Genomic DNA, 27,996 nt, shown 5'->3' on the forward strand with positions numbered 1-27,996 from the left:
GTGCAAAAGAAAATCTGTTATGCTATATGCCACTGTTCATTGATTTAGGATAAATATATGGAATAGAGAATAGGTTTTATGTAAATATGTATGGAAAGTTAATTCTTAAATTCAGTAATATTAGTATATCCTAGAAGTAATGCATGCATGAGAATGGAATATTTATGGAATGATTCAACACTACAAGAAATAGGACAATGTTGTTAATATTGTTTCTTGTATTCATAAGTATAAGATGCAAATATATAAGAAATGTTTAGAAGTGTTTCAGTCAAGGATGTGAATATGTATGTACTTTTGTATGCAGATCGTGCTGTGTTGCTTCCAAGAACCCAAATGATTCTAAGTGATTGCTACTAGATACTATGAATGAGGAACAAGCAGCATCACTGTGAAAATAAGGTTCCTTTGACGGGGAAACTGATTCAACTATTCCAAATTACAAACAAATGGAGAAAAATTAGACCAAGTAAATTAATTTGTGTAACTTGACAGAATGTTTACTAAAGAGAAGAAGATAAATTAAGGCATGTTACGGAATTTAAACTAGGTCGGACATCAATATCAAAAAGAGCCTTGGTAGTACAGTGGTCTAAAGCATCCTGTTATTAAGAACAGCTGCCTGCAATTACTGCAGGTTCGAATCTCGCCAAGGCTCAAGGTTGACTCAGCCTTCCATCCTTTCTAAGGTAGGTAAAATGAGGACCCAGTTTGTGGGGGCAATAAACTGACTTTGTATAAATATACAAAAGAATGAAGGCTATTGCTTAACGCATTGTAAACCGCCCTGAGTCTCTGGAGAAGGGCAGCATATAAATCAAATTAAATATAAATATAAATATAAATATAAATATACATATACATATACATATATACATACATACATACATATATATATATATATATATGTGTGTGTGTGTGTGTGTGTGTGTGTGTGTGTGTATAGTTAATATTTCGGGTTTCTTCCCGTGTAATTGTGGATATATCCCTAAAAGGGTAGAAGCGACGTTTCGGCAGAATCCCATCTGCCATCATCAGGCTTATGCCAATAGTCATTTATATATATATGGGCTGCTCTATGTGTTCATAGACAATATGGATAGAGCAGCCCAAAGCACACATTCTGGTAGAAAGAAGTTCCCTGAGGATGGGCTCCAATACAAGTCCAAAAGTTCAGAAGACTAAACTTCTGGTGCCGGAGTCTGACCCAGATTATATCCTGCAACATTATCTTGGGACGTGTATATTTGCCTTCATTCATAAGATATTTTAATATATATAAATACTGATAGAAAGATACTGTATGGTACGAAGTCTGGTGAGTTTTGAGTACTGTATTTTTCGGAGTATAAGATGCACCAGAGTAAAAGACACAGCTTAGTTTTTGGGGAGGAAAATGGGGGGGAATTTGCCTATCAGGTATTCATCTGGCTAATGCCCTTAGTCTTGTCAGCTTCAGCACATTAGTTTTGTGCTGGTTTTGAGTGTGCACACACACTTTTTATCCCCTGCTTGGAGATAAAAAACAGCTTCTAAAGCACAGCTGAGAAGGCGCAGCAATGAGAAAAGCAGACAAAGCACGGAGATTGTTTCACTTGCTAGCTCCTCATTAGGACTGAAAAAAAGCTTCTAAAGCATATCTGAGAGTCGGAGGAAGCAGGCAAAGCTCAGAAGATGCTTCACTCACTAGTGCCTCGTTAGGGCTGAAAAAAGCTTCAAAAAAGCTACATTCAGCATATAAGATGCACCCAAATTTTCAGTCTCTTTTGGGCGGGGGGGCAAGTGCATCTTATACTCCCAAAAAAGTCAAGAAAGTGTTTATCTCTCCTATCGACGTGCTAGAGTCACAGAACTATTCAGATCAATTCACTGGTACATAATCAAAAAATGTTGCATTAAACACAGGAGGCATCCAGCTAGAGGAGGGGGCGGCTGTGGTCCAGGAACAATTCAAGGTCAGAGTTTTATATGTGAAGATGCAAAGTGGGATGAAAAGAACATTGACTCATAAAAATATCTCAGTCTCTAATACTACGTTACAAGGTATACAATAGGCAATCCTCTCAGGCTTGGTTGGCACTTATTTTGATTCTATTTTGAGGAGTGCATAGAACACAGATTGAAAACCACTGCTCTAATACTTTATTATACAGATAGTCCTTAACTTACAACTGGACGTTTAACAATAGTTCACAGTCATGAAGTCATCATAACAGATGCTTTACAGTCCTTAGAAAATGTCACACCAGCCCCCTTGGTCACATGAGTGCAGTTTAGTGACCTGTTTACATTTACGACCAGTTGCCAAGTGCACTGGAAACATTTTATTGCCATTTGAAACCTTCTCTGCTGGCTCCTAAGAAAGTCAATGGGAAGGTTGCTAGCAGAGGGGATGTTGGCTTTGAAGTTTAGCATGCCAAGGGATTTCTGCACACCATTGTTCTCAAGATTATAATGACCCACACTATCGCTTAATGACTGCCACTAAGAGAACCAGGATTGTAATCATTGAGCAAAGAAATCATGTGGCAACTGACTTTTTTTTTTTTTTTTTTGCTTTAATTTATATGCTGCCCTTCTCCGGAGACTCAGGGCAGCTTACAATGCGTTAAGCAATAGCCTTCATACTTTTGTATATTTGTATACAAAAGTCAGCTTATTGCCCCCACAATCTGGGTCCTCATTTTACCTACCTTTGAAAGGATGGAAGGCTAAGTCAACCTTGAGCCTGGTGAGATTTGAACTTGCAGTAATTGCAAGCAGCAGATGTTAATAACAGTGCTTTAGTCCACTGTACTACAGGCTCCTGTAAATGACTTAATGGCCATTTCTCTCAACAACCAAGATTCTGGGCTCAATAATGGCCATAGATGGATGGCCATATATACCATGCTGGCTTAAAAATTATTCATTTGTTTTAAATAGTAAAGAAGTGTCATCCTAGTTTTTTTCAATGGTGTGTATTCTGGAACTTTAAAAATTACTACACTCATTAGTGTATAGATATTTCAGGAGTACCTAGCTGACAACGAACAGTTAAATAGTATTGAATCTGGTTTGTACTTGGATAGGAGGCTACCAGGAATTTTAAGGATTTTACACACCAGCCTGAAAAGTTGAAAATCATCACAGGGAAAAACATTGGTAAAAGTTCTTCTTGACCTTCCCTCTCTGTTTGCCATAGGCAAACAAACAAACAAACAAACAAACAAACAAACAAACAGGAATCTCTCCATGAAGTCACTGGGAGTTGACCTTGACTTTGTGGAGGTGGATTTCACTTTCAGGCATTTAGAATTAAGAGGTGCAGTATAAGAAGTCAAGTTCTTCTTTATATATTTATAATGTTTTTAAAATGTTACACTAAACCTAGAAGTTATTCCAATGCAGAGGTTCGTTCTTATTTTTGGAAGTTTATTTATTTATTTATTAGTTCAATTTATATGCCGCTCTTCTCTGAAGACTCAGAGCGGCTTACAATGCACTTATAGCAATAGCCTTCATTCCTTTGTATATACCTGCTTATTCATTCCTTTGTATATACCTGCTTATTAGGGCTTATTAGGGCTCCCCCATAAGTGGTTTTTCTACAAAGTCAGTTTATTGCCCCCACAATCTGGGTCCTCAATTTACCTACCTCGGAAGGATGGAAGGCTGAGTCAACTTTGAACCTGGTGAGATTTGAACTCGCACTAATTGCAGGCAGCTGGCAGCTAAGTGCTACATAACAGCACTTAGTCCGCTGCACCACCAAGGCTCTAAATAGTTGAGTACAGTATATAAGCATCTTGACACAGATAGCATATTTTATACCTGCAGCATGATTAAATGGCTTTGCGAACCGGACTGCAGTTGAATGGCAGACAGAATTGTTGTTCTAACGCAGCTATTAGAGAAATGAAGCAGCTGTAATCATTGCAGCATGTCTTCAATAAAACTTTATCAGCAGCCAAAAATCGTAGCAACATTTATTGCAACATTTATGCTGTAAGTTCTTATAGCTCCTTTAAGAATCAGCATGGCTATCCCCCAACTTTCAAAATTAAACCTACAGGCAGAGACAGTACTTGCAAATATTTCAAAAGGTAACTCCTTAGATAAAAAATATTTTTAAATGAAGAACAGAAAAAGAAAAAATGAAATTAAATACATTATGCTTAGCTACACTGTAAGATTTGTCTTCTTGCAATTTCATCTGTGTAGTTGAACATAGCAGCTTCAGCTCCATATCTGTAGTCAATAAACACTATAAACTACGGTAAGCCCAGTTTTCTTAGACTGCCAGGAAAAAGTGACACATACAGAAAAATCAAACTATAGAAGCAAAGTGAAAAGAATGAAAAGAGAGAGAAAGAGACAGAGAGATTCTAAATTAAACTACATTTTCTGTTCTGGTTAAAAAATTCTTGAATAATTATACAGGGCATACTGCTTTCTTCAGAGTATGAAGTTACTTTTCCCAAAAAATACTATCTAAAGTTGAGCCCATACATTTAAAGCAGTAAAGAAGTAACAGTTGTAAACCAGATTATATGTTCCTTCATTTCTTATACTATTGGGGAAACTTAGTGACATTATCACTCTTGCCCTGGAGTTCTTGCTAGTTTGCACATGTTACAACAATTACACACAATGGAAGTATATGCAGAATAAAGACACTTATTAAAGTGTCTACTATACCTTTACTAGTAATATCTTTCTTTTTATTCCTTTGAAGAATATACTAGGGAAGGGCAAAATTCTAAGAGAAATTTAATCTCTTGACAAGAATGCTCTTAAAATTTTCCTAACACAAATAAGAATAATTTAATACATAATAAAACCATTATTGGTGCTCCAATAACTCTCCTTGATACAGAACTCAGTGCCTGCTAAGAAGCTGGAGCTACCACAATACATTGTAGCTGTCTTTCTCTGTGGAGCTTACTACACAAAAGGCCATAGTCATTCTAACACTTTTCAAGGGATTTAAGCAAAGCTATTATAGACACCACTCCCAATAGCTATAATTACTGTACTGCCAGGATTGGGGTAATTTCATTTTTAGAATTAGCTGCTGAAGAAAAAGAGGAAAATATTGGTGTGTATTATATCCTGCCTGAGAGTTTCTATGGTCCACAGGCTGATCACTATGGGATTGCAAGTGTGAGCAGCAACTCTGGACAGGCCTCTGATCTGATTGAATAATACCCTCAGCATGTTTTTAAGAGAAAGACAGCTGTTATTTCAGTGAGGTGATTTAATATGTGTCAATAGCATCAGCTACAAATGTCATTCTGACACATTCACATTCTGCCATGTGGAACTATTGGAAGCATTTAATGTTAATGTCTTATACTGACTGGAGATAATGAAAATGAGGAAAATGTGACACAATCCACATTAAAAAGGCACCTTTGGTAAAACTAATATAAGCATCAGCAAATATCTTAAAGATATCCATTGCATAGCCACTGACACTGAGGAGTAACTAAAGACTTAAAAGATCAAGTGGGATGGAATTGGACAAACAGCAAAAATTGCCATATAGTATTACAAATTGGAACACAAACAGGTTTAGGCACCACCAACTACTAATCACGAAGTTTACTTTCACAAATCTACTCTGCCAATACAATAATAATTCCTTTTACTAACTTAACTATGGATTTGGTCAGTTTCTATACCATGCTACCACCTGCTTGTAAAATTTGATACTTTGTGTGTGTGTCAAATCTGGCAAACGTGTGGAATTCAATTCCCAGAATTCCCCAGCTAGATGATGTCCACATATCTTAAAGGTACCAAGTTTGAGAAACATTGCTCTAAATGATAGGGACTAAATACAAAATTCTATTTTTTATTTTTTATTTTTATTTTTTGCACTTAACAACTCATTTTGCTGTATGGAAAGTACAGGGGTCATGATCCAGAAGATATGGGCAGGACTGGGATTTTAATTTTTATAAAGTTGTGGTTGCAAAAGTTTTCTGGAGTGTATAAAACTAGTCTTAAGCCTATTTTTGAGATAACACTGTTTACTGTTTTTCATTTCAGAATTATAGAAAAATATTAAATTTGAAGGCATAGCAATAGAAGCTAGAGGTCTGATTGGCCAAGTGTGAATATAGAGAATCCAGTGTTATTCATACTTAATATCCAATATTGCTTACTGCAATCGATGGGAAAAGTAAGTTTTGAAAAATACAATAAAGCGTAGAGTGTGAAATTACTTTGGGTCAGTTCTTTCCAACAGGGAAATGAGGATTAATTAAGGTGCTTTACATAGCATGAATTCTGGATAACATAGCAGTTCAAGTTGCAAAAAAAATTCACAGCAAGCTTCACTGTGCCCTTTCTCTAAAACAAGAGTTATATGTTCCGCCCTTTTTAATTTTAGATAATATGATACTAGGTTGAATGACATGACACTGGGACTGCTTGGTAAACAATGTATCCTTTAAATTCTTTTACGGAATGGAAAAGTTGAAAAATGTCCTCCAAAGCTTCCAGCCCACAGAGGAAAAACTAGATGAAGGAAAATATCCTAATATAGATCGCATAAATATACTTTCTAGATAACAAACAAGGAAATATGCTAAGTATCTCACTTGAATCCTTCAGTCGGTCATTATGAATGGAGTTCTTTGCCATCTAGTAGAACTCAGACATCACTAAAATGCACTCTCTTAGACAAATATCTCAACACACATCTACACAAGGGTTCCATGCTCTGAATCATAACAAAGACAGATTACCCAATTCTTCTATTTCTGCTAATTAGGAAAAGTTATTTTTAGTAACATCTTGCCTCGGCCTCAGATTTAAGCAGGAATTTACAGGTAAGAAACTGTATTCCAGGTGTCATCTAGTTTCTAGAAAAATGGGAAAACTTTATCTAAGATTTGTACTAAATTTGATTTCTAAGTTTGTTAGTCAATGCTTTATCATCTCCAGCTTCTTTTATCTTATACAAGTTTAGCCATTGCATTGGGGTGGAGGGGTGCCAACTTTTTTTTGTCCAAGTTGGAATCTCTTTGCATCAGACCTGCTTGTGGTCTGTCCCATCTTTATCTTTCCCTATATATTTTTCCATTGGCTGTTCTAAGATGCTTTCTATTATTTTTGAGCCTGATTCTGGGTGATTCAAAAACAAGACTGTGTAGGTTCCTTGGCAGCATTTTTCAAAGTGACCTGCCAGCATCTTTTTCATAGGGCTGAAGACAGCAACTAGCTTTCATGTCTAAGGCAGTAATCAAACTCACAGATTCCTGGGCTCTAAATCAGCATGTTAACCACCATACCAAACTGCCTTTTGTCTATAATTTTAGAAGCTCTATATTTTTACTTCCTCACCGCAGAATGTCTTGCATGTGACTATTTAAATATATATTTTTACCTTCTTTCTTTTCAGTTTTTGTTCTAGAACAAAGCTTTATTCTATGTATATCTTATGACACTGACTTAATTCCTAAAGTAGAGAAGGATGATCTCCCTAATCATGCACCTAATATCCCCAGGCCAAACTTTCAACTGTATGACACTGTAGTCATAAAGTAGAATTTAAAGCTATAGTGATTTGAAAACTTTTTGGAATTTATTAGGAGATGTATTTTCAAATTAACTGCTAAAAAAACATTTGTCATCTTATGCTCTTATGTTAAAGAGCTGAATTCTGAATTTTTTCCATTATTAATGAGACTATTAAAATTTAATTGCAATGAATCTAATATTTTGCCTTAGGTTTAAAAAATAATGCATCACAAAAGTACTTTTAGCCTCATGGATTTTTTTTCTCCAAAAGCACTTTTAAATTCAGAGCCTTTCACCCAGTAGGCTTAGGATAAAAAGACAAGCCTAGAACCTGCCAGTATTTCTGAAATTATATATTTTGTTCTAGTCAGAATAAATCTAGTCACAGTGAGATTCAAAACATTTTCCTACATCTGCTGTTATGACCAAAGAAATACAATTTACAGAAGAATAATTTTCACTCCCTTCTGTTCTTTTTGAACTTTCTTTATTACCTTTGGACAGGACTTCAACCTACGCTGAGAAACTTGTATTTATTCTTAATGCTGTTTTGCCAAAAGTAAATCAGAGATATTTCTTACAATTGAAGGAGTTCAGATTTAGAAAGAAAAGAAACATTGTATTAGCTCAGAAATGTTTTTGCTTTGTTCAGGATTCAATTCAGTGATAAATTTGCAGAGTAGAATTATTATACCATATGTATAGCATAGAAACATCACATAGTGTAACACTATCAAAATTTCACAAAGACTTTTATCGACTTCTTCTGAAAATTTAACATGGCATTTGGGTCAAAAAGGCACGATTATTTTGATCATGCTTTTTATGTTTAAATTTACATCAGCATTCTGTAAAAATTCCCCAAAGATACAAAAAACTTTCCAAATTCTCATTAAGACTTATTACTGTTCTTAACAAAATACAGTATCTTACAGCATTTAGTTTAGTTTTTGTAGCTGATTAAACTAAATGCTATAACTAAATTATTCTCTTCCTCTCTAATTATCAGCAACAATAAAAGCTTGAAGACAGGAAGAAAAAATAAAGCCTATATAAAGCATGAGTTACTTTTATTTATCCTGTTTTATGTAGGTGTGAAATATGATTCAAGAAAGGCACTATTAAATATTTAGAATAAATAATATAATACACAAAGAAATAAAATGCATTCATCCCATCCCCGTGGCAGATGATTCTTTTTGCCACTTTTCATAGATTATTTTAAAAGTAGGATTGAGTTAACTACTCATTTCAAAACTGGTCTCTCACCTTTTTCACAAAGTGCTCCAACATAGCTTGGAAGACAAAGACAAGTAAATGTACTGACACCATCAATGCATGTGGCACCATTTCTGCAAGGACTGGATTGACATTCATCTATATCTATTCAAGAAAATCACAAACAAATAATAATGTTTTACAACAACTATTCTCACTTTTACATTGTGTGTGTGTGTGTGTGTGTGTGTGTGTGTGTTTTATATCAAGTAGAAGAACTTATTAATCAGGCATCCCAATGTATAAACTTAACATTTTTTTCAACATTTGAATATACTTCCCACAGAGAGAACTTTTCTAAATGCAGCATATCAACCTGCCCTTGTTAAAAATCATCCTAGATCTCTAACCTGCACCTTCAGTTTACCTGTCACTACTTGAACTGCTAGGGGGGAATATATTGCAGCAATTCCTTTTTCAAAAGGAAAATCTGGGTAATTATTGCTGCCAAGTGTCCAACTTGTTCTAACCTGTCAACATGAAACACTGAACTTCTGTATCTCTTAATGGCTGTAGGCATTATCATTCATGCTGTTTATTTTATCTTTATCTTGCTGCCCATTCAAAATAAATAATGTATGAAGTAATACGTTACAATTCTTCAAAAAGTAGAAATCCAGGTCGTATGGAATAATTAAATAACAGGATATGAGCTACATACCCCATCAGTATAAGGAAATCTATTATTACTAAAATTGCTTCATGCCTTTGGCTGAACGAATCCAGCAAACAAAAAGACCCTTTCTTTCATTAATTTAATAAGCATTTTCATGTCTTCAAAAACTCTTTGAGTTTTTAATAGATTTTATTAAATAAGGATGACATAGAATATTTCTAATTAGATGTGGGAAGGTATGGGCATTTTTGAAATATGCTTTCTCCTTTGGTACCCTTTAAATATATTTGATTAAAAATTCAGACTATCTACCTAGTATATATTCCAATATATGTGCAGAGCACCAGCTGGAGAAGATTATTTTTAAAAACATGTCTTCCTGTTTCCAAGGCCCTGCTAAACTGATGCTATGTCTGGAAGCAAATTGGATGCAGCTATTAATGGACACATACATTTGAAATAGGTCAGTATTTTTTCCTTATAGCACCCATTTATCAAAACCAGATATTAATATTATCGTTTGCTTTTCTATTATTATTTACACCTGGTATAGTCTTTTATTTATTGAAGGAAAAAGGAAAACAGCAACATATAGATAAAATGTCTTACTAGGCAACACCATTATGTAGAACATGAATAGAGAAGTATAGCCAATAATGCATGTTTCATAACCCTCATGATACCTATTTTTAGATATTCCATTTGTATGAACATGGATTGCATTTGCTGAATAGCTAGGTAAGTCTCCATCAAGTTGATGATATAAATCTCAGTATTGCCTGAACTTTAATGTTCATTACTGAATTTCTTCTCCATATTGAAAAAAAAAAGTTAGACAGTCAAAAATTTGTTTCTTACCTACTTCACACCGATCACCACTGAAACCTGGCATACAAGTGCAGATATAGAAAGAGTCACGTGGGTAACAAGTGCCCCCATGCAAGCATGGATTACTTTTACATAGATCTTGGCCTGTAAAAATGAGTTCATTGAAAATAGCTGTATTTTTAAAAACAACAACATTCGTTTGTTTCTATGCAGAAAACTTTTCTGAATTTATCCCAAGTGTCACAATCTGCTACATTACCAGATTAAACACTGTAAACATGCAAGCAAATAATTAAGCACACTATGTGGCAGTAACAATAAATCATGCTTTCATAATAGAAACAAAACTATACTACATCAGGAAAAAAATATTTTTAACAATATTTTGTTTACTTCAATGATGCCTTGTTTTGATTTTGGCAGTCTTAATATTTTGTTGAGGATTTAGCTGATATGATATGACAATTAATTATAGCCAAAATAGTTAAACATGTACACAGTGAATGAAACATGTATTATCTGAACAAAGTTAGTTTATGTGCAATGACTGGGTAGACAGAACAACAATTCTTACAGCATACATTTTGTTTGTTATCTTCTCAGTGTGACTTGTGAACTTGGATAAACACAACCTTTCAATTCACATTATATTTAATCAATTTATAAGACATTCTATTTTAAAAAAATATCACTCAGACGTCAAATCATTTTTTGAATCTATTGTCTTGTCAAATAAAAAACTTCTAAGGTTTAATTCAGGTTGCTTTTGTATTTTTAAGTGAAGGTTACATATATGTAAAACTATCACTTATTACTAGAATGACACCCACATATTAAGTAATTATGTGAATCTGTTGTGTCCGAAAGAAGTACATCAGGCCCAAATTGCATGTTTTTAAATATAATTACTGAGCAGATATTCTATGCCTTGACTACTTATTTTGTGCAAAACCTTCAATAGAAAACTATGAGAAACCTTCTCAAATCCTTACCACTGGGAAAAATAATCTAAACTAAATATGATGGATGTCCACAGATACAAAGCTAAATAAATAAATAAATAAATTTCACATAGTTTAAATGTCTTACATAGCTAGCTATCCAATTCATGAACCCCTTATCTATAGGAATACCTTATCCATAGTAATACTGATTTCACATATTGAATCACACTGCACGTGAAATAATAAAGCTATTGCAAATTCCAGGGAAGAAAGCAGACAAGGGAGAAATGGTATTCAGTCTGCTGTCCGGTATGAATAGCTTTCATTTCAAGATCTGGATACAAAAGTGAATTCCACTTTTTCCCACCAAAACAACTATTTCTCTTTCATATTTAGCCACATATGTATTGCTGCATCTCTCAATAACATTACAATTCAGTGAATTCAAAAAGTGTGCTAACATTATTGTATTAGTAATATTTTTTCTATTCCAAACTATTGACAAATCACATTCACATTTAAATCATGCAATATCTTTTTTTCCCCTTCATGCAACCAGTTTTCGGGGTACACATTTGAATGCACAAATGTACCAGGTGAACTAGTTCTAGCTATCATAATAGAAACTGCTGTCACTATTCCAATGATCGTCCAGTTCACATACTACAGTTGTTCATATAATGTGTGACATATGTTATATTCAGTTTATCTTCAGGCAAGCATTTTCTGATAAATGATAAAAATAAATAATTGTGGCAGAGGAAAGGATGCACTTAAATAGCTTCTCCCTTACCTGGGATCTGAATTGCTGAGCCTTCAACTGACCCTTCACCTTGACCAATCAGGAAATCTGATCCATTGGTAACATCCAGAAGTAAAAATGGTGGAGTTACAAGTTCATTTGCATTTACATCCTCTGTATTTATTGTTTGTTTGTTATAATCAGAAATGCTTTCAGGACCTGAATATTCATTTACAAGGTTAGAAGAAATAGTTGTTGACTCTGGTTGGGCTGTTTGAAGTTTCACAATTGTATCTGCAGGTGGTGGTGGCGAAATTGGCCAAACACTGGCTTCCCCATCAGCACCAAAAACTCCACCTGTTTTACTTTCATGTGGAATTGAAGAAGGTATGCTATGTATCCATAACAAACTTCCATCAGCACTATTTCCATCTAACTGATTTAGTTCCTTTAGCTTCTCAGGAGTTTCTTCTTCTAACAGGTCTTCAGTGTCAGAATGAACAAAGCTTGATGGTACCACACCTTTTGAAAGAAATTCTTCAAAAACAGTTGTTTTTTCTGTAGCATCTTTTGGCATTTCTTTTGTTTCCTGTACATGCCCATCAGATGTAGTTATATTTTCAAGGAAACTGTTCTCCAGTTCCACATTAGGAAATGCTGTATTATTGGACAAATCTTTCAGAACAGGTTTGTAAGTTACTGCTGTGTCAGCACTTACTTCTCTAAAAGTTTCTCGTGCTGGCAAACCATGTTTGCTAGAATCAGTTGATGATGAAGAACTTCGCATGATTTCTTCTGGGTGTTCAGAAACACCATTGAGTAAATGCACGGTCACAGGCAGTTTGGGTATTTGCGTTGTGAGAACCAAGTTCTTCATAACTGTTTCTATTGAATTTGTGAGTTCAGTTTTCATTCCTTCATACACCTTGTAGCTCGTTTCTTTAGATTTTGTTACATTTTGTGAAACAAGCTGATTTGAAGCAGTATTTTCTTCGGGTTGATGTGTGGTCAAAGTTTGTCCTGTTTTTAGGGGCATGTATGCTAGAGTTGAAGGAAGAACCACAGGTTTCTGTTTATCCAACTGTACTTGTCCCTCTCCTGACATGGTGATAATTTCACTTTCATCAGCAACTACTTGATTGTCTGATGGTGTTGGTGGTTCAGATTTGGACTGTATCATTTCTTCAGATTCTTTATGTTCAATGCCATATCCTACATCAGTGGTATTTTCGTTAGAACTAATTGGAGATGATATGGTAGAACTGACAAGAAGAGGTAGTGTTGGAAGCAGAATGGATGTTTTAAGTGGATCCTGAGAAATTGCACTTTCTGTTGTGAAAAACGCAATATCTCCTGAACCCGCCTCTAATGTTGGGGTATGAGCAGATAACATAGATTCACTGTGTATGAACTTATTACCTACAGAACTTCTTTGATTATCTGTAATTTTATCATCAATTAACATTTCAGGTGTTGTATTTTGAATTTTCATTGCTGATGTATAAATATTATATGTTGAGTGTCTTCCAGGCCTTTCAGTTGTATGATCTATAATGTCTTCAATATTTGCATTTGTTTTCAAATTATCAACATCAATAATTGTTGTTTCATCAAGTATTACTCCATGCCCTGTTCCAATAATATCAATGAAGCTAGAAATATCATCAGAATAATTTCTTTTGAAACCAGCTACAGGGATAAGATCTTCATAGTCTTTTATGTTGTTTGTGGAGCTCTCATATGAAAAACTCTCTGAGATGTCACTATCAGATGTTGCTGTCTTTTCATGCTTCTCTGTATAAGTGTGTGGTCCTTTTTTGGATGCATCCATTGTGGCGCCTGTACTCTCAATGTCTGAATAATGAGGAAGATGAGTTAGAAGTGGTAGTTCCCAGTTTGGCAACTGGGTAAATGATTCAGGTTTTTTCTCTATTACGCCTTGCCAGCCAGATCCTTCCCCAGAACCATCACTCAACACTTTGGATAATAAAGTGGTATCTGGTGTTTCTATTGTTCCAGTAGTAGGGGGTTCGATAAATAATTTTGAAGCAGAAGTTTTATTTTCATGCTTTACAAACATCCAGGCTTTCCCTTGAGAAGTTCCATCTGTTACAGCTAGTACATTTTGTTCTCCCTGGTAAGATTTTTCTTTATTCTGATCATCTTCAGAAATGAACCAATTTATAGTAGATGCCTCAGTATGTACAACAGGTAACACAGGAAAGGTTTCATCACTGGCTGAAGACAAATCGTCTTCTAGCATGGATTTGGAATCATCAGTATGCTTCTCAAATTCTTCATGTTGTTCCTCTGAAAAAAGTTCTTCTGAACTTTTAGGAAGAAGAGTGTCAAGTTTTAATGCATTAGAACTTTCTTTTAATGTAGCAGAATTCCCAGGTGCAGTAGTATGAACCATAAAGAATTCATTTTCTGAGCCTTGTTTTGACACAAATGGAACATTAGTTGCTGTGGTTATCGGTCTATACATTGTAGATGGGGGTGGAAGTGTGTGACTGTCTTTGGCAGGATTAGTCTTTTCTTCCAACCATTCTTCTTTCTCTGCATTTATTAATAAAGTGCTTGCAGTTTTATCATATGAAGTGGGATATTTCTGTAATGAGTCAGTAACAGAATTAATATCAAATTGTAGTTCTTTTGCATGTGGATTAAATTTAGAAGTACCAGAAATTCCTGACTGTTGTGTTACGGATTCTGTTTCTATAATTTTTCTGTTTTCTTCATAATACATTTCTGCTTCCAAATGGGGGGTTTTATCAGAAGCTCTCGTTTCCAATACATTTGGCATTTCCTGTTCCATTTTTGATTTATTAACAAACTCTCCTGTAATACTTTGGTTCACTAATGTTACTATAGTGGTACTACTTATGTTTAATGTTGTAACCAGTGGATGCTGAAATATCATGCTAGGTTCTTCACTTTTGTTTTTTATTTGATTTTTAGATCCTTGTTCCAAAACTTCAGATGAAACTGGTTTTTTTGTAGAAGAGTATGTAATAGAATCTACCTCTCCAGAACCTAGTTCAATCAATGGTAATTTACTATTAATTTCTTTTTCTGTGGGAGTATAATTTTCTTGCATCATACTACTTGTGTCATTAACTGATTCCTCTCCAGATCCTATATCCACAAGATCAATTGTTTTGGGAAAGGTAGTTGGAGAAATGTTTTTTCTATCTTCTAACTGAAGAGAGTCCATTCCTTCATTTACTATGAATTCAGAACTTTCTTTCTGCAGAGTTATGTTATTTGTCACTACTATAGAATCCTCTGCGGTACTGCTGGAATGTTGTGCAGTCCTATCAGTTTCTCTTGATTCTGGTATTAACTTCATTCCTACACTGATGTCAGGAGAAATGTTTGTCATACTAGATGTTTCAAAGAAATTTGTTTGCTCTTGTACTGTTATAGTTGTTATCACTTCTTTATTTGTCTCCACAACAGACTTGTCACTAAATGGCAATAGCACACTTGCCTCTGATTTATCTGATCCTCTCATTTCATTTTCTGATACTTGATTTTCTATTCTAGTGTCTGTAGCCTCCCCATACAATTCAGCATCCAACACATCCATTGTATGATTACTGGTAGTATGAATTGCATGATTCAATGGTGGTTCACTTGAATTACTACCTATTTCTTTTCCTTTACTGCTTCCATATTCAGACCTCACTGGAAATGAAGTCTGTGTAGTGGCTTGAGTTATACTATCAATTCCTCCAAAACCTGCATCTAGAAATTGGGAGTCAATACTTACCATTTGGCTGGTAGGACCCCCCAAAAGTATTTCTCTATTAGGTTTGCTCCAAAATTCTCCATCACCAGATTCTTCATTAATGGACAATCTATTTTCTGTGATTTCTTTGGTTTTGAGAGGAGAGATTGTTTGAGTGACAGCTATGGATCCTTCACTCACAACTCTGATATTATCACTTAAGTATTCATTGTTATTAAACAGGTTTTCTGTGTTGACAGCAGTTGAATTCTCCATATTTAAAGACACAGAGCTTGTACTGTCTTCCTTATCCTCCTCCATATTAATTTGATTTTTAGTAGTGCTCAAAATTATTTTGGTAACAGAGTCAGTAGTAAAAGATTCTACAAGACTATGTTCAGAAATAAACATGGTCTCTTTATACAAAGAAGCAGAAGATTGTGAAGCAGAAGGCATAGGTTTAGGTGGAATAGGATTTCCATCACTTGAGAAAATATCCTGACTAGGATGTTTTTCTTGTCTTCCTGGTTTTATTAATACACTAGTTGATTTATAACCATCTTCTTGAACAGCTCCAGACCCTTCTGATATATTCAACAAATTAGTACTGGAAGTGGTTGTCAATAAATTTATATAAGAATTAAGTATATTATGTCCAACGTTTGTATTATAATTTCCTTGCAGAACAGAAGTGTCATGTTGAGCTATTATGTCATCTCCAGGGTCTAAGGATACAGTGGTAGTATGAGGTAACCAATCTTGAGTAGAAGCTGTTAGAATTAACTGTTCAGAGTCTTCTTTTAGCTCCATGTTTGTTGTGTGGGGAGAAGCAGAACTTATTGATTCAGGCTGGGCCATTAAATCTTCTAAGTGTTCTGTTTCAGACTGTATCAATTTCTCATTATTGTCTGATAAGGACTGGCCATGGAGATATATTATCTCATGAACTTTATGTGTAGTTTCTGAGTCTCCACTAAAGACTTCTTCCATCATATCATATTCTACTCTTAGCTTTTGTGTAGCAGTAGTATCACCAGTTGATTCATTTGGCTGTATTGTGGCCAAGAACTCATTATCAGACACCATATTAGTTTCATTGATATGCAAAAAATTTACGTTTTTGGAATGTGCTAAAATTTGATCACTTCTTGCTTCTTCAGCTTTTATATCTTTAGGTGCAGTGGTCACTTGCTGCTTTCCATTAATAAACTGCAGTGGTGGAGGGGTTGTGATAGCAGTAGTATTCTCACAGTCAACTTCTTCGCTCTCATCTTCATCCAGATGATATATTTCAGGATAGAAAGGGTCAATAATGAGGATATCTTCACCAACATCTTTGGGACTTGCTGTACAGGGTTCCTCAGTGGTTGATTCATCTAGTGGGTGTTCATCTAGTTCATGAGGGATGTGGTAACCAAACAAATCCCAAAGTCCAGGCAATGAATCTGTAAAACAAAGAGCCTTTAATAATAATTTTAGCATTTCAATTTGTTATAAGGTAGTAATTAATATCATATAAACAACAATACTATGAAATACATTAAAAGGAAAAATGTATCAAATATTCCACGTTCATTCAATAAAATGTTATTGGCATCAGGAAGGGTCAATTACTACCTCTTAAGTTTTCATAGACATTTCACTTCTGAAAGACACACCACTGAGCACCTCTAGGCCTTGCAAATACTGCCAGCTGCAATGCTGCCATCATACTCCTAACCGTTGAACATACCACAATTATTTTAAATTTGGTTCTCTATCAGTTTTGCAGACCTGGCCTAAACATTAATAGAGGACAATAAAAACTTTTGTTTTAGACATATGTAGAAGATGAAAAAATTTCAGTAGGTATCAAAGAGCTATCTACATCAAGTTGGCATTCATTTTTCTTAATCTTTATAATACTGAAATGAATTTTTCTGGGGTCACATTCCTTCTATTTTACACAAACTTGCAACCATGGTTTTTTTTTTTTTTTTTTTGTAATATTCAAACAATTCTTCTCCACAGCTCCCTTATAAAGAAATGTTGGCATGATTATAGTAACACCCTGGACACTTTTCACTCTGGAGCTTGCACATAAAAAAAGCCCCATAAATCTTTAGAATTCTAGTTGACATTACTAATGACTATCTGCTTCACAGTGCATTAGGTATTCTCAAACTTGAAATACCATGGTCCCTAAACTGATAAATATACTGGTATCTATGACCTTACTTGATGAAATATGATTTCTTACACTGCTGCTAACCAAAGAATTTTGTTGGTGAAGGGAAGGGACAAAACTGGTAATGAGATTTATATCCAGGCACTGTATGTAGATATAGTGTATTTTGACAGTGGCTATAAAATAAGGAAGTCAGGGTTCAGCATATTTTATATGGCATTAAGTCTTGACCTAAAATGTTCAGCAGAATTTCCAAAATACTATATTATAGCTGGTGAGTGAGATAAATATAGGACTGCATTATCCATGGAAGCAGTAGTGCTATATAACAATAACACTTTAAGGATCAGTGAATTCAATAGCAAATCTGAATCTTTCAAAGCATGTTTTACTAAAGTCTATGAAATCTTTTACATTTAGCAATTTTAGTAAAAGTTTTTAAATATTTTCCTCTCTTACTGTAATTAATCATCTATCAAAGATATTTATGGTTTAAATAAAAATGACATTTAGGAATGTCAAACATCTAAGAAAGAAAGCAATGAATCAGTGAACACCTAGAAGCAAACAAAGTAATAACCAAAAGCCAACATGGATTTGTCAAAAACAAATCATGCCAGATTAATTTTATTGCATTCTTTGACAAAGTGATAAAATTAGTGGGCCAGAGGAATACTGTCGATATAATTTACTTGGACTTCAGTAAGCCATTTGATAAAGTAGACCATAACCTAGTACTAGATAAAGTAGAAAAATGTGGTTAGACAGCATCACGACCAGATGGATTCATAACTGGCTGACCAATCGCACTCAACGTGTAGTCTTCAATGGAATTGCATCTACATGGAGGGAAGTATGCAGTGGAATACTGGCCCAGTACTCTTCAACATCTTCATCACTGACTTGGATGAGGGGATAGATGGGGAACTCATCAAATTTGCAGATGACACCAAGCTGGCAGGAATAGCCAACACTCCAGAAGATAGACTTAAGATATAGAAGAATCTTGACAGACTCAAACATTGGGCGCTATCTAACAAAATGAAACTCAGTGATGAAAAAAGTAAGGTTCTACATTTAGGCAAGAAAAACAAAATGCACAGGTACAGTATATGTGGCGCCTCGCTCAATAGTAGTAATTGTGAGAGGGATCTTGGGAGCCCTAGTGGACAACCATTTAAATATGAGCCAGCAATGTGCAGCAGCTGCCAAAAAAGCCAACACAGTTCTAGGCTGCATAAACAGAGGGATAGAATCAAGATCACGTAAAGTGTTAGTACCACTTTATAATGCCTGATAAGGCCACACTTGGAATACCGCATTCAGTTTTGGTCACCATGATTTAAAAAAGATGTTGAGACTCTAGAAAGAGTGCAGAGAAGAGCAACAAAGATGATTAGGAGAGTGGAGGCTAAAACATATGAAGAACGGTTGCAAGAACTGGGTATGTCTAGTTTAATGAAAAGAAGGACTAGGGGAGACATGATAGCAGTGTTCCAATATCTCAGGGGCTGCCACAAAGAGGAGGGAGTCAAGCTATTCTCCAAAGCACCTGAGGGCAGGACAAGAAGCAATGAGTGGAAACTAATCAAGGATAGAAGCAATTTAGAACTAAGGAGAAATTTCCTGACAGTTAAAACAATTAATCAGTGGAACAACTTGCCTCCAGAAGTTGCAAAAACTGGAAGTTTTTAAGATATTGGATAACCATTTGTCTGAAGTGGTGTAGGGTTTCCTGCTTAGGCAGGGGATTGAACTAGAAGATTTCCAAGATCCCTTCCAACTCTGTTATTCTAATATCTAAGCATTTTTTATGCTTAGAATCACTAGTAGGATCAGTGTTCTTTCAATCTAAAGTAAAGTATATTTACTTTAGATTGAAAGTGGAAGGTCATTTAAAATTCTCAATGCTGGAAAATAAAAAAACTTAATGAGCTAGTCAGGTTAATAAAGAATCCTGAGCAGCCGGTTATCAGTTAATGTCACAGGAAAGAAATCCAAAACACATCTTTTCTTCAAAGAAGCTGATGTTCATGTATCACTGAAGTCAAGAATCTGGAAAATATTGATGAAAAAAAGTGTCTTCATCTCAAAAGCTGCAAATCTGGATCTGGATTTGTTTGGAAGTAACTCACTGAAATCAGTGGGACTTCCGTCTAAGAACACATACACCGAATTAAGTGATAGCTAATCTGGTAGTTTAAAATGATATAAAATATTGATTTACATTCTAATAATATAATAGTTATAACTTAATTTATGGTGGTCCAATAGTTATAACTTAACTTATGGTGGTCCTAGGGAATAGCACTGGGTCAAAATAAAGTATGAGGTGTTCTGTAGTGCTTCAGAACATAATGTAGCTCACCTCTGTAATTCTTTAAACTAAACTTTAAACTATTAATTATCCACAGATTAATATTTTATATGATTACAAGCAAGTCAGGTTTTACCCAAATCTTGTAACATTTGAATAAAAATAATCATGACACTTAAAATTAAAAATAATCGTGACACTTGGCAAACATATGAGAGTTTTGTCCTTAAGATAAAAATAAAAGTCAAGTTTTGGACTTCTACTTTAGGGGGTCCACTGCTTTACCTTAAGTTCTTAAAACCTTTCAGTGACTGTGTATTGCTTTATATAAGGAAAAGTTTTGAAACTGTTGATATGATGCAAAATTAAAAGTACAAAAACTAACTAGAACCATGAATATGGGAAATATATTTCTTATTTCGAACTATTGGCACAGTAATAACTTCAAAGAAAAACTAATGTTGGAAACCGTTCAGTGGCAAGTAAGAACATGTAACACATGCAATTAATAATAAATATGCACATTACAGGGTCCTATTTATTACTTAAGTTGAGTAAAAAATATTTGTTTACTGAGCATTACTTGTTGTTTAGTCAGGCTCAGCTTTTGTCTCAATTTCATCAAGTTATATCAAAGAAAAAATTGAGAAACAAATTCCTTCTGAATGGGATTTAAGAAGATTACTATATTATAATGAAATGATTCCTTCCACTATGAAAATTAGGAGGCATAGGCAACATTTCATATACTAAGACATTGCTGTAATGATCCTCATATTTTATCAGTAAAATAGCTTATCAATCTTAAACATCACATTGTAAAATTGTAAATTGAGAATACTAGTAAATTAAAAAGAAAAAAACAAATACAGATGTTGTGCCATATATAGTTCCTCTGTTCATCAATGATTTTGATTGCTCACTGTAAAGCCAGAAGTTTGCAAAGTTAATTATTTAATAAATGACTCTAAACTTTAAAATTAGCTCATTCAAATATGTTTGAAAAGTGTCATTGTTTAATAATCATTTAAATATTTCTATTGCATAAACCTATTTACATTTATAGTAGCACGCAAAACATTTGCTCTGACTTTAGTTTAATGTGCAATGACCCATATCTGTGCTGCCTCAGGATATTTCTTCAGAAATAATGATTAGTTTGCATTGTCTATGTCAGACTTCTTTTGGCTCACAAGACAAAATGCTGTAAGAATGCAGTCCCCGGACACAACAGTTCAGGTAGCAAGACTATGAACTCATCACAAAAGAATTCCAGGGACTGCTATTATTAAATGTTACAACTATTTATAATCATGTTCCTATTTCTTCTGCCTCCTTCTCTTTCAGATAAGGTTGGAAGATAGAGTTTGATAAATTCTTTGATTTGGTAACATCCTGTTCTAGTATCAGCTTGTTCACCTTTGACCATTGTGATCCAAATTTCACAATGTTTAAGAGCAACAAAACGTTTGTGTTTTAATAAAGTCTGAAAAGAGAAATGATTCGTTCCAGTTACATTTTTTTTTCTAACAGTGGAAATCTGTATTAAGAGTTTCATCCATGTGAAAGGCATGATTCTAAAAGTTGGTATGAATTGTTTTTTTAAAAAATAGAAGTGTGTTATACCACTAATTATATGTTTATGGTTTTGTAAGCTACCCACAATTATTTAGGTGGGGTACATCAAGTTGTAAAATAATCATAATGACTTATTGGGTTTGTAATACCTTAAAAACTACAAGGAAACCACTGGTATTTCTATGTAATAACCATGTTTTCTTGGCAACACTGCAAAATACAACACACATACACACGTCCCATTTTGGAATAGGCTGTTGCTCTATGTCTGTTATGGCCATTAGGGAAAAAATCCAATCAGATTCTTTAATATAGCTTTTTAAATCTCCCATATGCACTTCTAACACTCTTTCAGCCTCTAATTAGAACTGGGTTACCCAAAATTAAAGCAAACGTTTGGTTATTTTGACAGCTTGACTAAGACTTAGCCTGATACCAATTGGATAGCTTTTGTTAATATAATCTGACAAGTTTAGATTCCCGTGGTGAAGACCATCACAAGCAAATTACCTTCTGACAACTATCAGAAAAGCTTATGGAGGTTATTGAACAGAAGATTTAACACATAGAATTCAAAAATGATTTAAATTCTTTAGGTGTTTTTGATTGGCACTCTAATGTACTGTGTGTGTGTACAATCTTTTTCTTTTCTCAAGAAATATAATAAATATTAATTTTAATTGTTTTAGAATTTTGTTCATGATACCTAACAAGTATTTGAAAAACAAACAGTATTTGAAAATCTTTCTCATTAAATATGAACGAAACACAATACTCAACTGAATGTTAGATGAAATTCGATCTTTATAATAGTAATGAACTATCCAGGGATAGTTCTCAAAAGTAAATGAGGGCTCTTTCTTATTAAAAATGACTAAGAGGGTCTCTACTGATAACTAATGAAATTCTCCATATGCTTCTCACTATCTTTTTTAAAGAATTAGATAGTTCTGCATATAAGATTCACTACTTTTGTCTCAGTGAATAACTAAACAATTAATACTCTGACAAGAGAGAAAGATTTAACAATAAGTCACTGATCCAAATGTACTATCTTAAAATATATGCCCCAATCTTGCTACAAGACACCTTCCTACTTAAGTTATCCTTGATTTAGAAGACTATTGTCCACATTTTCTAGCTTCTGGAGTCTTCAAGTGATCTTTGAACATCCCGTGGCTGGATTTTCAAAAACACAATACTGTGAAAATCTGTGACATATAACTAAGTTGTTCACCACCTAGTCCTTGGATCAAAGGGCTTAATTTATTCAAATCAACAAAATGCCCAGTTTTAACCCACACATGCAGGTAATATCCAAAGTACAATAACACTCCAAAAAATAGGAAACTCTTTTCATAAAATAGTTTGTTAGTTTAAGATTGTTTGAAAGCATATATTTTAAAACAAAATTAAGACACAGCTGGTGTGAAATCAATCATTTATGTAAAGATGCTGACTTGTAAATTATTTGTAATACAACAAAAGTCATAGTCTCAGTACCTTCTAAACTGCTGTTAAATGACAGCCTCACTTTAAAAGCAATAGCACTTAGACTTATATACCGATTCATAGTGCTTTTACAGCCCTCTCTAAGTGGTTTACAGAGTCAGCCTATTGCCCCCAACAATCTGGGTCCTCATTTTACCCACCTCGGAAGGATGGAAGGCTGAGTCAACCTTGAGCCGCTGAGATTTGAACTATCGAACTGCAGTTAGCATTCAGCTAAAGTAGCCTGCAGTGATGCACTCTAACCACTGTACCACCTCGGCTCTTCTAATTCATGAACCTGTCATTTAATAGTTCTTAAATAGAAAATTTGCTAGGAAGGGGGGGTTGTTTCCTTGTGTACTCCCCAGATCTCCAATCCTTAACTTGAATTACTATTTCTTTTAAATCTAATGTTGTAGAGGTGCCGTGTCATTTACCATCTTCCAGGGTATTTTAAGTTCCTAGTATAGTTTACAACTACTGATAAAATTAGTACAATGCTAACTAGTGTACAAACCACTATAATTATATCATCTGCAAACTGGATACATTTTATATCATTGGGAAGAGATAAGAAAAGATTCATTTAACAATGGAAAGACACTTAAGGATTCCAGGGACAAGAAACTAATCCAATCAGTTGAGACTTTCAGATACAAACTTCCATGTTATACATCACCCAGAGTCACATTCTTGTGAGTAAGGCAGCTATGCAAATGTAGTAAATAAATAAATAGCACTTAAAGTAATTCTTGGTTAAGCCAATCTATTCATGTTCACTATGAAGATCAACAGATACAGGCAACAACATATATTCTATTTATGGAATAATCAAAAAGGAATATTCAGTGAAGTTTACAAGGGTAATGGGCTGCTTGGGGGAGGAAACTGAAAAGGGGATAATATATTATAATTCTACAAACAACACTATTAAGATTTTTTTTCTAGTATGATATATTCACCTTTCAGAAGAAATCATCATAATAATTCAGAATCTGATGACATCTCTGTTCTGAATACCCAGATTAAAGCTGCACAAACAGTGCCTTCAGCTAAAACTGAATAAATAAAAGGCTTGATTATAACCTTCCAATTTACATATTATTTTCTTTCCCCAAATTTCATAATGATTTGGATGTAAACAAACAAAATGAGCATATATTTTGTTTAGCTGATAGCACTGCAAATGCCATTGTTAATAGCTACATACTATGGAATGTTAATGCAATGCTACACTCAAGTAATAATGCATGGTGTGGAAGCCATGAAAAGTATAATGTCTTGTTCCGTAGGTAATGAATGTCAATCAAATGATATGGTAATATTAAGCAGTAAGCTCAATTAATATTGTATCAATGTCTAAATGGTAATAATTTCTATATCCACATAACCAGCAACTATTAGTAATATCCTATTACGAAGCATTTTCAATATCCAGATATAAAAGATGCATACAATAATTGAGGACTACTTTATATATATATATATATAAAATTTGTCATATATCTCTGAGCCAAATATCCTCATTAGTTTGAACATCCAGTCTCAGTATTAAAATCTTACCTGTATCATTTTCTGGAATAGCAACAACATATACATGTATGTTAGATTGGTTTTCTGTAGCAACCTCTGAAGTAGCTGGGGGCTCTTCTTGAGATTCTAAAACCTCTGTGGGTGGTCCTGTGGGCTGGGAAACTGCAGTGATAGTTGATGAGGTAAAATATTCAGTATCAATTTCTGGCTCTACCGTTTTGCCTGTAAAATCATCATCAGTAGTACTTTTAATGGGAGAAATAGATTCATCAATTATCAGCACATCTTTACTTGTATCCTCATCAGGCTCCCTATCAATCAGAGGTGGCTGTGTTTTGATAATTAAAGGTTTGGATGCTGAAGTTGTTGGGATTTTATCTACTGCAGTACCGACAGTGGTGGCAATGCCAGTTACCACCATTGGTTTACTTGTTGCACTAACTGAAAATGAAATGGGCTCCATTCCTACGTCCTCTTCTTTTATTCCTGATCCTTCTGGGCTATGAGTTGAAGTATCTACTTCCCCCATATCAAACTTTTTAGTGACAGGAGCAGCTTCTTCTCTAGAAAGGGGAACTACCAATTTGTCCAAGGAAGACCTATGTTCACTTTTGGTAGTGGATTCTATGGGAGGAACACCTGTTGCTATCAGCTTGGGATCAATGATTCCAGGAGACAATTCAGACTGTGTGACTGTGTCGTGATCTCTTATTTTTATACCAGGACTTGTATCTGTAGTAGTATAATTTATTTCATATGCAGATCCTTCAGCAGCTACGTCATGTTCAGGTAATGAATATAATACTGGAACAGTGGGGGAAGCTGGGTCAGTGACCAATGTTTGCATAATTAGGTCTCTGGTAACAGATTCCTGTTGAATCACTGGAATGACTTCTGTTATGGTTTCTTTGAGTGCTGAACGAGTAGTAACTATACCCGAACCTTTAGAAATCTCATTTTCTACGGTATCTGAAATCAAAGAACTGCTATAGTCTTTCTCTGAAATTGCAACAGGAGTTGCGGTCTTTGTGGTATCTCTAAAAATAAAAGGTTGTTTTATTTCAATACCTTCAGTGACCATTGCTGGGTCATCTTCTCTTGAAATATCGAAGATTGGTTGCTGTTCAGTTGTATTCTCCTCATTAGTCCAATCATATTTTACATCTGTTTCAATTGTTTCTTGTTGCAAATCTGGTGTTGGTGTTATTAGGTGATAACTTGACACTTCAGGTCCATAGCTGGTAAAGAACCCTTCTATTTCATTTACATTTGTGGCAACAGGCATGTGTCTTGTGGCAGACTCGGACCCAAACAGGTTTCCTTTACCTGTTGATACTTCTGATCCTGAAAATACATCTGAAGCTATGGGTGTTGGAATAAAAGTCACAGTATCTTTCATCTTCTCTGAAACCACAGGTGCTGCTGTGTGCTCTTCCTTCTCTACTAAATCTGTTGAGTGTACCACTCTAATTTTATCAGCTGTTGTAAGCACTGGTATTTCAAAGCTCGTTGAATAAGCTGGGGTAGATATTGTTTTGCTTTCAAATGAAGTTGCTACTGAATCTGGTGTATCTGTGGCATTTTCATCTAAGATCGCCGTAGAAGATGCAATTTTATCTATCTTAGAAATTGTACTAGATGTTATTAGCTTCTGATCTGGCAAAAGAACCTCTTTATCTTCTTTTTCTACAGATTCATAAATACTAGTGAGCAATTCTTTTGGAATGACAACAGTAGTGAGTTTATTATCACTTTTTGTTTCTACTGATATTTTGGTGGGTTGAGTGCCAATATGTGTTTCTTCCTTTGTTTCTAAAGGTACACTCAGGTTATTCCTTGCTACAACATCCACAGAAGTTCTTATTGGACTTACTTCTATTTGTTCAATTGGACTTTCAGAACTTGCCTCATGGAGATCAGAAATATCTTGGGTAGGTGTAATCTCCGCTAAGTCACTTAATACAGTTTCTGTTTGGGTCATTTTTGACAAATCAGAAATGTCTGTAACAGTTTGAGGTAGAAGGGTAGATAAATTAATGGTCCGAGGTGCCTTCTTTTCTTGTTTTACCATAACCATTTCTGAAGTGAGTGATGATACATAAGGATGAAGTGTAGTTTTTGGAGGAATTACATTTAGTTCATTTAACGATTTGGCAGATCCACTTTCCAAAGGAATATTCAGTTCAACCATTGAAGAATCTGTTACATTCTCTTTATCTAGCAAAACATAACGATAAACTAATTAGAAATATTTACACTACAGTTTTGTATTTTATCATTACAATAGCTTGAATCCAAAATGAATTTTAGATATACTGAATACACATTCTTTATCTTAGCCCATGACCATAAAACATTATTTGTTGAGCATGCTTTGAAAAGGGTAATTATAATTAAATGAATCAATTTACCCCAGATATAAATCAATAAAGTGACCTGTATCCTATTTAGTTAAAAGTTATGGAACCCTCTTAGGATCACAAAATCAGACTTGTATTAGTAATACTTTGTATCATCATCATCAACAATCATCCCTTCTTGTGGAAATTCAATGAAGCTTTTTTTATATTGCCTTAAATAGTATTTAATTGATATACGTTTTTTTAAAACTGGGTAAAAATGGGTCACAGGTTTCAGCAGAATTTATGAAACTTAAATTCAGTCATTTCAGCCATGAAACTCTTTGAGATGTTGATTTCATCTACACAACTGTTCTGAGAACAAAATTAAATTCACAATCATTGTCCTTTATTCTTTGGATGCAAATCTTATACAAAACTGATAAAATGGCTGCCCTTAAGTTCTCTGAACTGGTGATTACTTTAATCATCTGAAGTCACGAATTCTGCATTAATGAATAATTTGTGTTTTATACACAGAACAGTAACACTGTTATTTATAGGTACCACATTAAGAACTTGAAGGAAGGTTTGAAAGTTTCATGCTTTGCTGAATAAACAGTTTTGCTTCAAGGTTTTGGAAATTAATGTAATAAACCATTCTGCAATTGGTAGAAGCAGTTTACACAAGTTTATTATATTAGTAGTTCACTTTATTTCAAAGGAATGGCTCTCTTAACAATATCTTCCGTTATAAGGATCCACATAAGCAAGAACTTCATTGACTTTGGAGAATGTTCAGTTTCAGTGCAACAATAGGATCTTGTAACCAGCAGTAATTCTAATGGACAGTGCACCTTGCGCTGTCTTAATCATGATTTACAGAATAATTTCATGCAACAGCTATATAAAAACCAT

General features: G+C 34.4%; 1 protein-coding gene across 1 annotated transcript in view; it reads right to left on the reverse strand.

The window, feature by feature from the left end:
* VCAN (versican) overlaps positions 1 to 27,996 on the reverse strand; it is a 104,283-nt gene that overhangs the window by 27,758 nt on the left and 48,529 nt on the right. Inside the window, exons 7-10 of the mRNA XM_070935777.1 lie at positions 24,770 to 26,956; positions 11,972 to 17,098; positions 10,265 to 10,378; positions 8,782 to 8,895 (exon numbers count right to left, since the gene is read on the reverse strand). Coding sequence (XP_070791878.1) covers positions 8,782 to 8,895; positions 10,265 to 10,378; positions 11,972 to 17,098; positions 24,770 to 26,956 — 7,542 coding nt within the window. The remainder of the gene's footprint in view (positions 1 to 8,781; positions 8,896 to 10,264; positions 10,379 to 11,971; positions 17,099 to 24,769; positions 26,957 to 27,996) is intronic.

The sequence above is a fragment of the Pituophis catenifer genome, unplaced genomic scaffold (assembly GCF_029215685.1).
Source record: "Pituophis catenifer annectens isolate HBS135680 unplaced genomic scaffold, rPitCat1.0.hap2 SCAF_2, whole genome shotgun sequence".
NCBI lineage: Eukaryota > Metazoa > Chordata > Lepidosauria > Squamata > Colubridae > Pituophis > Pituophis catenifer.